Genomic DNA, 14,008 nt, shown 5'->3' with positions numbered 1-14,008 from the left:
ATATAATTTGGAGACGCAAACTATCTGAAATATCATCTACGATCTACAAGATAGATATGATTACGTGCATACGTAGAAGACGAAGAAGATTGCCACTTACCGCGTACTTATCTTTGTAAAAAAGCGAACTGGTCGACATGGCGTTAATCCCGAAGCAACAAGTTGCATGAACCGCGAAAAGTCACGGTTTCATCGTCGATCTCCGTTATTTCTGTTGCAACTTCTCCAGGTATCCATTGAAAGTAATGCACACGCGCGCACGCGCGCGCGTCAATTAATCCTTTTTACGGATTAACAAAAAACAATCTCGAAGCTGATCAGAACGATAATCAAAAGTAGCGAGTTGCCCGCAGAAACCACAACAGCGACAGCGTATCGGAAATGCGAAGGTACGTTTACGCGGAAATAACCACCTGTACGACTGACAAACAGGACGAGTCAGAGCTGCGAAAGAAAGACTGATACACCGTGTGTATGTCCTGTTAGTTTATGGCCACGGTTACGGCAAGAAAGGTAGTATCTTTCCCTCCTCCTCTGCCGCGCTGACCTACAATCTAACGCAAAGGCTCTCTCTTTTCGTTTTCTTTTCCTTCCCTCTTTCATTCTACATCTCACTCTCTCTTTCTCTCTCGTCCCCTCCCGCCATATTTTTCACAGCCTCTCTCTCTCTTCCTCTCGCTTACTCCCCCCCCCCTCATACACACACACTCTCAGCCACATCTGTCTCGAATTTTTATGCTACCATTGCATTAATTATTTTACTTTTTTCTTCTATCCGAAAAACGCAGACGAATGTTTAAAATTGAAAATCCGTTCATTATCACGAAAGTACATATTTATTCATAATCTTTCAATACGTAAAAAGGATTTACAATATAGAATCTTTTTTATACGATAAATGAAAAAATAAGATAACGTTAATTTTCTATTCTACAGCGTCTTATTTTTGCATTTGTAAAAACACTTTGAAAAATTATTGTTAATATTGACTCATTAAAGGACAACAAGTATCGGATAACCATTTATTTTAACATCTCGAAATACAAATGAGAAATGAAGTAAGTTAAAAATGTTTTTACTTGATTAATCTTGGCAAATAATTCCACTATACCACATAATAGCGTGAAATTTATTTATAATACCAGAAATTATATTACGTTTCAAGATTACCAGTCTTAGATTGGTAAATAGATATTTTTCAAATTTCGATTCCGGAAACAAGAGAATTCGACATCGACAAAAGCAACCAATCGCCATTTTGTTTGATCGATAGTTGAATCTCGAAACACTCTCGAATCACGGATCTACGGCGCGATACGTAAGCGCTTCGTGTTTGTTTGCTTCTTACGGAACGAAGCTCTCGAAATATGACTCAAGAAGGCCAGTAAGTACATGAAAATTCACATAAAATGTTCTTTGATTGTGTTTCTCGATCCTGAAATTCCTTCTCATTGTTATTATCATGAAAAGAGTAAGAGATATTCGAGAAAACAACTCGAATACCGCCCCGTGGCTTTCGAAACACCGCCATGTTGTAAAGACGGCTTTATTGATTCTCGAAATTTCTGGAAAAGAATCGCAAGAAACTATCTTACATCCCTATTTTCTTGTTTTACAATGCACTGTTTATAAATTCTTAATAATAACCATTCCGTTGATAATGAATCTTCCACCCTTTTGCTTTTTTTTTCAGATAATCGAATTGCAATGCTCAGGTTTTTAATAGCTTGTATTTCTACATAACTATCGATATATCTTAGACGCGAAAAATATATTATAATATTTTATATGCTTTTACCGAAATGCGTTTCATGATGTAATATTATTTTTATTCTTCTCCATTGTTTTATAATAATATAACGTTTTATCCACAATGACTAGCGACTTTTGCCAGAAACCATAGAACTTTACTCCTAACCTTTACCTACGTTTTATAATTACAATGCTATTTTCCCTACTTTAATATTGCTTCACTTCCTGCATTCCGTTAAATATTGCATTTCATTTCTTGCATTTGAATAAATTTTTCATTAAAAGTTATCCATGAATGCTTATACATGAAATAAAATTAATATTAATTATACAAATTTGTCATGCGTGTGTACGTTTCAAGCATAACGTGCATGTCGTACACGTATTTTATGCAGAACTGCTCTGTATGGATATAAACAAATGCATGATATAAATAATTTTTGTTTTTATCAATTGACCTTTTCTTATTCAGTGTTTTTTAATTTATATTTAATTTATATTTTTTAATTTACTATTTGTAATTTAGTTTCTTATACATTATTTAAAATTGTTAATTGTTTGACAATTTTTCAGATTGCCTCCCCCACCTGTTATGTGGGCTCAGAGGAAAGAAATATTATTTGTTACTATCTGTCTAGAAGATTGCAAAGATCCTGCGATTAACATCGAACCACAAATGATATATTTTAAAGGAGTAGGTGGAACTGAACAAAAAATGCATGAAATAACGATTAACCTATATGGAGAAGTTGTTCCAAACAGAACTATTCAAAACCTAAGAGGAAGGACTATAGAGTTAGTTCTTGTTAAAAAAGAAGAAGGTCCATATTGGCCAAGATTAACAAAAGAAAAAACGAAAGCCCATTGGTTAAAAAGCGATTTTAATAAATGGAAGGATGAAGATGATAGCGACGATGAAGGTGGAATGGAAGGAAGTGGCAACGATTTGGAAGAAGTAAGAGATCATTGTGTTTAAAGTAATTTATTCGTTGATAAAAAAAAGAAAAGGATATTACAATTACTGTACTGTTATTTATCTACAGTTTGATAATCCAAATTTCCATTACATTTGCAGATGATGCGACAGATGGGTGGTCTAGGAGGATCGGGAGATAGTAAACCAAACTTCGATGATTTAGATGCTTTAGGAGATGAAGGTGATGGAATGGATAGTGATGACGACGATCTACCCGACCTGCTGGAATGAAGACATTATGACGCTACTTTAAAATTATCTTCATTAAAAAAGTAAAAAAATTCAAAAACAAATGGCGACCTAAAAATAGTGCACCACCAGGCAATATTTCAGTAGGCCGTGCTATTTGTATTTTCAATTAAATTTGCTAATGGCCCATGTTGCAATAGCAAACAAACAAATAAGGTGCACGAAAAACTGTCAACATAAAAGAATACAGTGGTCAAGAGAAAAGAAACAGTAATATTCTTTTTAAAGATTCTCCAATCCTTCTTTAATTCGTAATTCATATATTAAGTTACGATTGACATCCTTTTTTTTTTAATAATGATTACTTGTGTATAATATTACGGAGATAAAATAATGAAAATTACTTAAATTATTTGTGGAATTCTTTATTTCAGGAAATCCCGTTAAAAGAACTTGATACATACAATGTATGTATATAAAAAAAGAATTTTTATCAACTAGTTAGTGCAAACAGCTTTATTTTGTCTCTTTATAAGCTCGATATATTTTGTTTACATTTATGACATGATGTTTAATTTTCAGAATTATACTTAATTTTTCATTATTCTTTAATAAGTATCATAACAATTACAAAATGAAATATCCGTGTTCTATGCTATTTAAATATAAGGAAATTATAGAAAATAAAATTCTCCTTTCATTTATCCAACGATACTGGAAGCGCCGCGCAATGCTAAATATCCAGCAGTTATATCCATTGGTAGACTTCGGACTGTTGCAAATTCTTCTGCCGTTGCATAGTATAATTTAGTTTGTGGATCTGTATATCGTGCCTGTAAAATAAATGTAATTTATATATCATTTTGTGCTTTAATGACTTAACCAATGATACAAACGTGGAAAGTTACTTACGGGTAACCCAGAAATATCAGAATATTTCTTTGCTGGCCTGAAGCTTGGCGGTGCATTAATAGAACTATCTGAAATTTCCCAGAGTGATATAATATTTATTTAGAAAGTATCTAAAATATGATTATTGAAATTACAGTTCAGTTACAGATTATGAAATATATCGCAAGTAGATGTATCGCTAAACACATAAATTGATTTCCTTTAGTTCTTAAGTTATTCAAATCATTACACATATAGATTTTTTGAAAATATGTAACATTAAAATAGATTGGTAATAAATCGTACAATGCACTACTTCTACAGGCCATGGTAAAGTGCGTTCTTGAGCCAGCACTTGTTTTAATGAGCGCCAAGTCCGTTTCTTTCCAGTGGTACTAGTAGATCGAAATTTCTGTTGAAAAATTGGATTCTTGTAAACTGGTTGTGATTTCTTATTAAATTCCACTACTTCTTCATTTACCATTTTTTATTTCACTTAAAACACTTATAAACCTCCTACAAAAAATATATATTAATGAATATAAGTAATCATTGGGCATTTACTCGAAATAATTACATAAGGCTGTATTATATATTACATCAATGAACAAATTTATATTAGAGATATATTCATAAATTTTCTTTATATATGATAATATCCAAAATCATTTCCCTCTTGGATTATATAAAACCAATATTTTTTCTACATCACATCCTAATATACCAGAAATTGTATGCATCATAGTTGTGTTTATATGTTTAACTAGAACCTTAGCCCATCGACTCAAAATAAGTACAGCTGCATAATAGTCCTTTGAACCTCTAAAGAAAAAGTTTCATCCATTGAAACATTTACACTTATATAATATGTTTGTCTTTCATAAAATACCTCTGAAAATCAAAATGGTATTTATAACCATGTACGAGATATTTTTGGACAATAACTGGTAAATTATCTTCAATTAAAACAGCACCCTTTTCACTTGGTTCAATTAAACACAGAATTGCATGATGACAAAGTACTTGATTATATTCTATTTGGTTCTTTGTATCATAATTATATTTTGAATTCTGAATAATAGATACAAGATTAAATTATATACAAAGCCATATTAAATCAATTTAAAATAAAGAAAGATATATGCATAGTATAACCTTTGCGATATGAAGAGTAACTTGTATGTTTCTTTTCATATATTCTACATCTTTTACATGCAACCATAAAAATTGTTCAGTCATTTCTATTTGCTTGTTTGTGATATTTGTCATAATGTTTGGTAAACTGTGCCTAAGAAAAGATGTTTTCTTATCATTATCTGTTACTAAAATGCTATCACTTCTGTGATCATTGGATATAGTTGTGTTATTATAAAGTAGTTTAAAATTTCCAAGAGCAGCCTTTTTAAATTTATATCTTTTATAATTAGAGAAATTTACATATTTTCGTTTGCATCCTGAAGAAGACAATAATTTGCCCTGTGACCCACTCAATTTATTTGCTAAATTTGTTCTTAGTTTCTTGTTATAAGTTACAATTTTGTTCCATGTTTTAATTTCTCTCTTTTTTACATTTCCATTGTATTTCCATCTTAGCTTTATTTTCTGAAGAATCATTGTATTAATATTCTTCAAATGAGAGGTTAAAATTTGTGCATTATTTAGATAAGTAAGTTTATCAAAGAGATTAACATGCTTTTCCATGAAATATTTTATGTTTTCTTCGCTAGAAAAATCCAAATCTTGCTGTATATTAATATCTTTTATTTCCTCTGTAGAATATAGTTGCTTTGCTATATAAGATTTATTCATATTTGATATATATGTAATCTTGTTAAACTTTTTGCAAGCATGAGATTCAATTCTTAAACCTAAATTCTGTAGAAATGTGTGTATAAATTTATCCATATTGAATTTTAATATCTCAAACATGTTACAGAATCTCTCAATTATGAATTATTTATAATAATAATAATTAAATGTTAATATATATAAATATTTTGAAACATTACGTATAATAAAATATTATAAAATTCTAATTTGTCTATATTATAGAAACATTGACAAAACATTATAAACAAACTTATGCAATTGTTTCCTTGTCCAATTTCACAGTAATGCGCAACATAATTACTTCCAATAATTTAATATTTTAGCAATTATTTATTTGTTTTTATTATATATTTATTTTTTATAAATTATATTACTTATTTGAATTACAAGAAGACATTAAAATGTGATTCAAAGCTTTTTGGTAAAATGCCTAACATGTTTAATTTATTTCTTCGTGAGAATCTTGCTAAATTGTGTCAGAAAAGTATCTTAAATAAAAATCTCCTTAAATATAGTAAGTATACGATATATCTCATTTAATTATGATAAATAATCATGAAAAAAAGATTGTTAATGTATCAGAGTAATTTAAAAATGTTTCATAACCTTACAATGGAACATTCTTAAATACTTTTATCTAATTCAACAACAGTCTCAAAGATTGTTTATAAATAATTAAATATTAAGTTTATAAATTTTGTGTGCTGTGTATTACTGAAATTTAAAATTATTTCGAAATACATAATCTTTATTTATTACTCACCATCGATATATCGAAATGTTGCTCCGACTTGGTATACGAACTTAAAAATTTGAAGTTACTAAATACTATAATAGTAAGTATTGCGTAAAATATCATTATTATTTCTTAATTCCTAATGTTATAAATCTTAGTTTTATGATATTTCTAGATCTTATGTAGTGCAATTTATTTACTAGTTTCATAAATTCGAGCGATATATTCTAACATATTCACGAGTTCACTGTATAAAATATTTTGAGATTTTTAATTACTTATAACATACCAGTATTAAACATTTAATTACCTTTGTAAATTACAAATTTTGCAATGTTTATATCATGCAATATTTTTAAAATCTGATTCCAATATCAGATTTAGTATAGGAAAATTTTAATGAAATTTAAATCAATAGTCTTGCCTACTTATAAAAGCTCGAGATTAAATGTAAAAGTATATTTGTTAATACAAAATTGAAGGATATATAGAAATAACGGAAGTAATTTTATTTCCACGAATAAAATAATTCCTGTAAACTGTATTTTATTGAAGTATAGCCCGCGAAAGAGAGGGGAGTAAGAAATAAGGAATGGTGGGGGTTTCATAAAATCAGTTGGGAGGTACGTGAACGTGACTTAATTCACCTTGTGGTTTGTTGAAGGTCGAAAGTCGAGAGAGTAGTTTCGAAATTTGTTTTAGATTCACTGGAAACTTGTAAATCCATTGTTATTAATTATCTTCGTGTATCTGTACATTGTAATATCATGGGCCGAAAATTTTTTGTCGGTGGTAATTGGAAAATGAACGGTACCAAGAGTGAAATAGATGGTATCGTTGCCTTTTTAAAAAACGGCCCACTTGATTCAAATGTTGGTATGTTTGTTCTATCTGCTGCTTTAATATTTAATATTCTATATTTTCTAATTTTTAAATAACTCCTAAAAAACGATATATCTTATATAGTTATCCATAAATTTTATTTTTAATAATGTAACACTGATAATATTAATTTATATATTTTATTATAATTCTAACAATATAATTTTATTAGAGATTGTTGTTGGCGTACCATCAATATACTTAACGTATGTTAAGAATATATTACCTAACAATGTTAGTATTGCTGGACAAAATACATACAAGGTTGCCAAAGGAGCATTTACAGGAGAAATAAGTCCTGTCATGCTTTTGGACAATGGAATCCCATGGGTAATTCTTGGTCACTCTGAGCGTAGAAATGTCTTTGGTGAAACAGATGAATTAGTAGCAGAAAAAGTAGCCCATGCTTTAGAAGCTGGATTAAAGGTAATATAAATTTTGATTATTTTAAAACTTAATACCTAGTAATATAATCTTAATATTAATAAATGCCAATATATTTGACTTAATAGGTGATAGCATGTATTGGAGAGAAATTGGAAGAGAGAGAAGCCGGTAAAACAGAGGAAGTAGTCTTTAGGCAAACTAAAGCTATTGCAGATAAAATCAAATCATGGAACAATGTAGTTCTTGCCTATGAACCAGTCTGGGCAATTGGAACAGGCAAAACAGCTACACCACAACAAGCTCAAGAAGTCCATGCAAAGTTGAGAGACTGGTTCTCTAAAAATGTCAATCAAACTGTTGCAGAGACTGTTAGAATCATCTATGGAGGTTCAGTAACGGCAGGAAATGCGAAAGACTTGGCAAAAGAGAAAGATATAGATGGATTTTTAGTTGGAGGGGCATCTTTAAAACCTGACTTTGTACAAATCGTCAATGCTAAGCAGTGAGATAAAATATTCATTATGCGAGAATGTTATTCATTTAATTGATATATACTCTAAGGATGGGTATATTATAAGAAGTACTGTAAAGAATTAACTTATATATTTTCTTGTTGTTTGTACAGAGAAAGATCTAAGTCATGTTGCTGTAATGAAATATTATTACTCCGCAATTAACAGTAACCTTTACACCTTATTTTATTGTTCTTAAAAAGCATATACTTCTCGTAAATATATAATCAGTAGTAACTCAATAAATGTTGCAATAAAATGTAAGTTTAATTATTTATTTTGCAATAATTTTATCAATCCAGTTCGTCAATTAATCCTTCAACTATAACAGTTTCAGGCATAGATTTATTAGCAACTCTTTTAAATCCTCCTAGTTTTGTTTTTGCACAAGCAATATCAGATAAACATTTAAATGTTCGTGGTTCCCAAACAGCCAATGTTGATAAAGATTTACGATTTAATAAAATATTACATCTGCCTAATCCTTCCAATAGAATCTTTATATTACTATTATGTTCCTTTGCTGCACCATTTATTCTGGTTTCCCAAAGCTGTAACAAAAATGAACAATTATCTATATAACATTCTAAAAGAGAGTTACTTTCTTTTATGAATTACCTCTTTCATATCGTCTTTTTTCAGCTGTCTTCCTATTGTAGATTTTAATAACGCTCTGTGTACATTTCTAATGGCTATACTATAACAATTTCTTCTCCTTCCAATATAATGCTAAAAATAAAAATAATTAGAAATTTGTATCATAATTTTCTCTATTTTGTTTCGAATAAGTATACATATATATTTACCGCAGCGAGCTTAAATATTTGACGTTTTCGCCAGAATTCATCGGGACCTCGACATCTTATAAATAATTGCGCAGTTAAAAATACCATTTTCCTTCTAAATGTGAAAATATAATAAAAAATCAAATGTTTATTTGATATTTATATGATTCTGATTCATAAATACATAACACGAGCTACAATTCACATAACCGGTAAATCCATAAACTTACAAACGTAATAGATTTAAACATAATACTACCAGATATAATGAAAAATGAATGATGATGCAGTAACACTAGTAGCAGAGACGAGTATGAGTAAATGTTATTCCTCTCTTGCAAAGAGACGTCTCTGATGACACGTAGAATTATATATGTTTGATGTTAGCTGTATCAGAAATATATATATCCTCTTACAGCGAAGTCAAAATTTTATATATTTCATTCTTTGAGTAAATTTGTTTTATTTTTCTTTCAGTACATTAGTATTACACCGAAAAATAGTGTTTTCAAAAACATTTTGCTTTATAGTAGTGGCCTCTCTGTTCTTTTAAACTCTAAACAAGCTTAGTGTATTACCATTATTGTATTGTTACTTCTGATTGTTACATGTAAATTCAATTCTTTTAACATATAATTAGAAATACAAAAAGATATTCATACAATTCTTAACCGCAAACTAGAAATTTGCACATTTATCATCTTAGCATAAGGAAGATTATCAAATAGTTGCGGTGAGAAACCTTTCTTAGTAACAAAACATATAATCGATTGTCGATTTTTGGAATAACAAATCGATCGTAGGAAAATCGATTCAAAAGATCGATTTTTTAACCGAAAGAATCGATTTCTCTAAAAAATCAAATCGGAATTGAACATCTCTGGTCCCCAACAAAATGGCTTGTGAAGTCATGAAGTTGTGTGTGTATATATTGTGATAAGATATATTTTATCAAAAATAATAAATAATAAATAAGATTGCAAAGTGAACTATACTATTAAAACTTGTCTAAATATTTTTAGCCACAACTTTTGTATTGTTCTAATAAAAAATTTTAATATGAGAAATAAAAAGAGGTAACCTAAAGATTGTCTTGAATGAAATTGGACCGTTTGCGGTCGTACATCAATTTCAGCGATTAAAATTTTACCATTCTTAGAAAAATTGGTTGTATGTTTACTCTCAGGCACTCTTTGTGTTTGGTTCGTATGTACATGTGTATATACGTTTCGAAAATACATAAGATTCTTAATAAGATTTGTATAAGTTATCATATGTAAGGTTACATTATTAGTGTTTGTTCAATGAAAATGAATTCCGACCATCATAACAATCATATCGTAACTTGGTACGACCGTAAAGGGTTAATCATGTTTCTACATACTAAATATATAAGTTGTATTCCTTTTATTAATAATGTTAACAGCTTTTTATTTTTATTACAAAATGTATATTTGCTTGATTTGTTTCAGCACAATAAAGATACCAGAAAGGAACGAAGGAACAATGAATTTAGAACATGTAAATATAGATGAAGTCATAAATTCTGAAGAAGAATACTCAGAAAATGAACGTGAATTACTTAGAAAAGTACGGGATAGACAGTCTTCGGAAAGTTACGATAGTGATTATGAAGTATATGGATTACACAACGCAAATGAACAGAACCAAGATGATACAGAAAATGAAGTCCAGACAGATTCCATGGAATCTGATATTGAAGGATTACAAGAAGATTCCAACTTACCAAATGAAAAAGCTTGGGGAAAAAAGAAGAAAGCGTATTACTCTACTGATTTTGTAGATCCAGATTATGCTAATATCAGCCAAAAAGATTTAGCTCAAGCAGAAATGGAAGAAGAAGAGGCTAGAAATATTCAGAAGAGATTGGCAGAGCAATTGGATGACATTGATTTTGGTCTAGATTTTATACAAACAAGAAATGATGATCAAAAGGCATACGAGAGTACAGAACAATTTATAAAAACAGATCTCAGTAAACTTAGCAAAAGACAAAAGCAAATAATGATGCAGAAGGAAAGTCCTGAATTTATAGTTCTTGTAAATGATTTTAAAGGTATTGTATATATTCAATAAAGTTTATAAAATATATTTCAAAAGGGAAAACTAAAAAATTAAATATTTTTAATATGCATATTATGATTTAGATCACATGGCAGAAGCAAGAGATTCACTGGCACCATTTCTAAAGTTAGTTAAAGATGGTATTCTCCCTAATTGCCCCACAATTTCTTTCATAAAGACAAAGTACCATCTTTTATTAAATTATTGTATCAATATCTCTTTCTATTTAATGCTGAAGGCAAAAAGATTGCCTGTTAATTCTCATCCAATTATAAAACGTCTAGCACAATATCGTCAGTTATTAAATCAATTGGAATCTGCACAAGGAAATTTAATACAAGAAATACAGGAAATGTTAACAGCAGAGAGAGAAGGGAAAGTATTGTATAATATATTAAATGGCAATAAAATAAACATCAATGAACAAAAGACATGTCATTTCAAAGAAAAAGCAAATTGTGTAAAAAGATCTACAAATGAAATCATAAATGCGGATTCTTTAGAATCTGAATTGAAGACAGAAAATGTAAATGAAGAAAAGGTTTTGTATAATAGTAAAGAGAAGATGGAAAGTACCGACATGTCACACCTTGTAGTTGAAGATCAAGAAAAAAGAGCAATTACATATCAAATAGCAAAAAATAAAGGTTTAACGCCATATCGTAAAAAAGAACTACGCAACCCCAGAGTAAAACATAGAAATAAATATCGTAAAGCTAAAATTCGCAGGAAAGGAGCGGTATGTATTTATTTATTTTAAATGATGAATATGTTGTAATACAATAACAATTTTTTTATTTTTCAGATAAGAGAAGTAAGAAAAGAAGTTACTCGTTATGCTGGAGAAATATCGGGTATTAAAGCTAGTGTAAAGAAAAGTATCAAATTGAAATAAAAGATTGGGTTATATTAAAATTGTACTTTGTTTCAAAACTCGTAGGATTGTCTTTTTATTTCCTATTAAAATATATATTTCTATTTATGTGTATAAAATATGAATACAAACTTTTGCTTATTACATATCAATGGATTCTATGGCTTTTTCTCTTGCCATTATTACATTAGTACCAAGATTGAAAGAAAATATAAGAATGAGCAACATTTAAACAAATAGTAATACATAAACACAACAAATGCTTTATTTTTTCCTTTTATATGTGCAAAATCATGGCATATATAACAGTAGATACATAAGGGAATATCATTATGTACGCTACAATGATAAACATCAAAATTCGTATGAAATTAACTTACATTTCACTGTTTCATTGCTTGTGTATTTCTTATGAAATAGTATGTAGTACTTAAAAAAATTGCAAACATAAATTTAATGGAACCTTAAACTTCTAATTTCGCCAGTATATCCGACTCACGGAATAAATGAAATTCTTTATTATCTTCAAGTTCTACCTTAGTTCCACCATATTCTGGCAATAATACAACATCACCAACTTTGATACTTAAAGGGATGTGTTCTCCTTTCTGAAAATGAATATTCTTCCTTTTTATTTTTGTATTTGCTGCTTAAGTATATTATTGTAAATATTAAATACTTTTTACATACATCATTTCTTTGTCCCGGTCCAATTGCCACAACAGTTCCTTGCAAGACTTTTGCTTGAGCTTTTTCTGGTAAAACGATACCTCCTTTTGTTTTTGTTACAGCCTCGGCTCTTTGTATAAGAACTCTATCAAATAGAGGTATAAGTCTCTTAATGGCATTAGCTGCAGCCTATTATGAAAATATTAACATAGAATATATATAAGGAGATTTATACCATTTAAATTTAGTTTTACAATATATATTTAAAATCAATTACTTTAAGATCGTGCATGGCGTAATTTTACGAAATTTTTCGTACTGTATAAAATTCAAAAAACGTTTAGGTTACTATTCGTCTACTTATTTTCTTGCAAATGATAAAATTAATAGCAGAAATGCAATTATGTAAAAATGCAGTAATTAACTCTCTATCTACGAGTAATTTCACTAAAAAATTTGCGATATTAAATCATAAGCACACGATGGAAATTATCGTCATACGTATATATTTTTGTTTTATTAATTGTTTTGTAGTCACTTGTTTTTCTATCTCTAATAAATAAATAAGAAAAAAGAGGACATTCACTACACCGGCCATGCGCCAGGATTTATAGAATCAAATATCATTGAAATTACTATACTAAACAAAAAAACATCGAACAATACAAGTAAATTATACATGATTTCAAATACATTCATTACATTTTTTAAATTAAAGAATAACTTAACAGGAAATATATAATTTCAATCACTATTTTGAAAGTTAACCTTAGAAATTTTTGAAACATATGAAAATGTTGAGTTAATGAAGAAAATTATAACATAACATATAATTTAAGATAAGATTTATGTTCTCCTTACCATTGTTTCTAAAATTTCAAATTTCTACGATAGACAGAGATCGTGCACTCGCTGTTCAACCACGTTGTACTATCTATGTGCAGCAGCCGAGCAATCCTCTCCGCTTTTCTCGAAGATTCCCAATTCCCCTCTATACTTCTTTGCCCCACCACGTGTTTATTGATTTCGTATTGGAGTAAGAACCCAGTATACACGTTACGTAACAACGAGACATTACACGAGATATAAAATCTGACACAAGATGGCGCTGAAATATTATTGAACATATGTAGTGTTGTAACTTACATATATACATATATATTTCTTAACAAAAGGTTATTATGATAAAGTATAAAAAATAAATTATTATTGAGAAACGAATTCTGATGTTGTATGTTAATTACGATCGAATAAATGACATTGGTAACAAACAAATAAGGTCATTGGTAAATAAATAAAATTGATATCGATGTAAATACTACGTAAATTTTAAAATATATGTTTTTATAATGGCTAATACGCTTTTTATATGGCTTAATGCTAATACACTATTAAAAACTTTTTAAACATCCTTTTTCTTAGACAATAAGTTTCGATTAT

The 14,008-nt window shown here is 29.1% G+C and overlaps 6 protein-coding genes across 16 annotated transcripts; 3 read left to right on the top strand and 3 right to left on the bottom strand.

Moving 5' to 3' along the window:
• The first annotated feature begins 1,255 nt into the window (after positions 1-1,255).
• Positions 1,256-3,778, top strand: p23 (cytosolic prostaglandin E synthase). The gene is made up of 3 exons (XM_033346054.2): positions 1,256-1,384; positions 2,326-2,707; positions 2,828-3,778. The coding sequence occupies exons 1-3, from the start codon at positions 1,368-1,370 to the stop codon at positions 2,957-2,959; spliced, it is 531 nt and encodes a 176-aa protein (XP_033201945.2). The 5' UTR covers positions 1,256-1,367; the 3' UTR covers positions 2,960-3,778.
• LOC117163616 (INO80 complex subunit C) lies at positions 3,419-6,847 on the bottom strand. 10 transcript variants are annotated; one of them, XM_033346049.2, is made up of 5 exons: positions 6,402-6,446; positions 4,408-4,630; positions 4,115-4,324; positions 3,830-3,897; positions 3,419-3,750 (listed from the first exon to the last, which is right to left on the bottom strand). In XM_033346049.2, the coding sequence occupies exons 3-5, from the start codon at positions 4,290-4,292 to the stop codon at positions 3,619-3,621; spliced, it is 378 nt and encodes a 125-aa protein (XP_033201940.1). In that variant the 5' UTR covers positions 4,293-4,324; positions 4,408-4,630; positions 6,402-6,446; the 3' UTR covers positions 3,419-3,618. The 10 variants fall into 10 exon arrangements, 7 of the variants coding, with proteins under 7 accessions (XP_033201940.1, XP_033201939.1, XP_033201937.1 ...); XM_033346048.2 differs by lacking the exon at positions 6,402-6,446 and adding an exon at positions 5,246-5,384 and having other exon boundaries at positions 4,408-5,096; XR_013059383.1 differs by lacking the exons at positions 3,419-3,750; positions 3,830-3,897 and adding exons at positions 4,698-4,879; positions 4,964-5,096 and having other exon boundaries at positions 4,184-4,324; positions 6,402-6,847.
• Positions 6,848-6,993: 146 nt separating this feature from the next.
• On the top strand, positions 6,994-8,432 carry Tpi (triose phosphate isomerase). The gene is made up of 3 exons (XM_033346052.2): positions 6,994-7,250; positions 7,429-7,682; positions 7,769-8,432. The coding sequence occupies exons 1-3, from the start codon at positions 7,142-7,144 to the stop codon at positions 8,147-8,149; spliced, it is 744 nt and encodes a 247-aa protein (XP_033201943.1). The 5' UTR covers positions 6,994-7,141; the 3' UTR covers positions 8,150-8,432.
• mRpL20 (mitochondrial ribosomal protein L20) lies at positions 8,230-9,445 on the bottom strand. 2 transcript variants are annotated; one of them, XM_033346056.2, is made up of 4 exons: positions 9,171-9,445; positions 8,962-9,055; positions 8,774-8,884; positions 8,230-8,706 (listed from the first exon to the last, which is right to left on the bottom strand). In XM_033346056.2, the coding sequence occupies exons 2-4, from the start codon at positions 9,046-9,048 to the stop codon at positions 8,449-8,451; spliced, it is 456 nt and encodes a 151-aa protein (XP_033201947.1). In that variant the 5' UTR covers positions 9,049-9,055; positions 9,171-9,445; the 3' UTR covers positions 8,230-8,448. The 2 variants fall into 2 exon arrangements, with proteins under 2 accessions (XP_033201947.1, XP_033201946.1); XM_033346055.2 differs by having other exon boundaries at positions 9,200-9,444.
• Positions 9,446-9,807: 362 nt separating this feature from the next.
• Positions 9,808-11,958, top strand: Sas10 (UTP3 small subunit processome component Sas10). The gene is made up of 4 exons (XM_033346036.2): positions 9,808-10,016; positions 10,413-11,017; positions 11,109-11,764; positions 11,831-11,958. The coding sequence occupies exons 1-4, from the start codon at positions 10,000-10,002 to the stop codon at positions 11,918-11,920; spliced, it is 1,368 nt and encodes a 455-aa protein (XP_033201927.1). The 5' UTR covers positions 9,808-9,999; the 3' UTR covers positions 11,921-11,958.
• Positions 11,959-12,142: 184 nt separating this feature from the next.
• LOC117163622 (10 kDa heat shock protein, mitochondrial) lies at positions 12,143-13,589 on the bottom strand. Its single transcript, XM_033346058.2, has 3 exons — positions 13,430-13,589; positions 12,590-12,757; positions 12,143-12,507 (listed from the first exon to the last, which is right to left on the bottom strand). The coding sequence occupies exons 1-3, from the start codon at positions 13,430-13,432 to the stop codon at positions 12,364-12,366; spliced, it is 315 nt and encodes a 104-aa protein (XP_033201949.1). The 5' UTR covers positions 13,433-13,589; the 3' UTR covers positions 12,143-12,363.
• Between the last annotated feature and the right edge of the window lie 419 nt (positions 13,590-14,008).

Source organism: Bombus vancouverensis, chromosome 10, assembly GCF_051014615.1.
Source record: "Bombus vancouverensis nearcticus chromosome 10, iyBomVanc1_principal, whole genome shotgun sequence".
NCBI lineage: Eukaryota > Metazoa > Arthropoda > Insecta > Hymenoptera > Apidae > Bombus > Bombus vancouverensis.
Note: the sequence above shows the minus strand (reverse complement) of the source record. Positions and strands in the feature narration are given on the sequence as shown.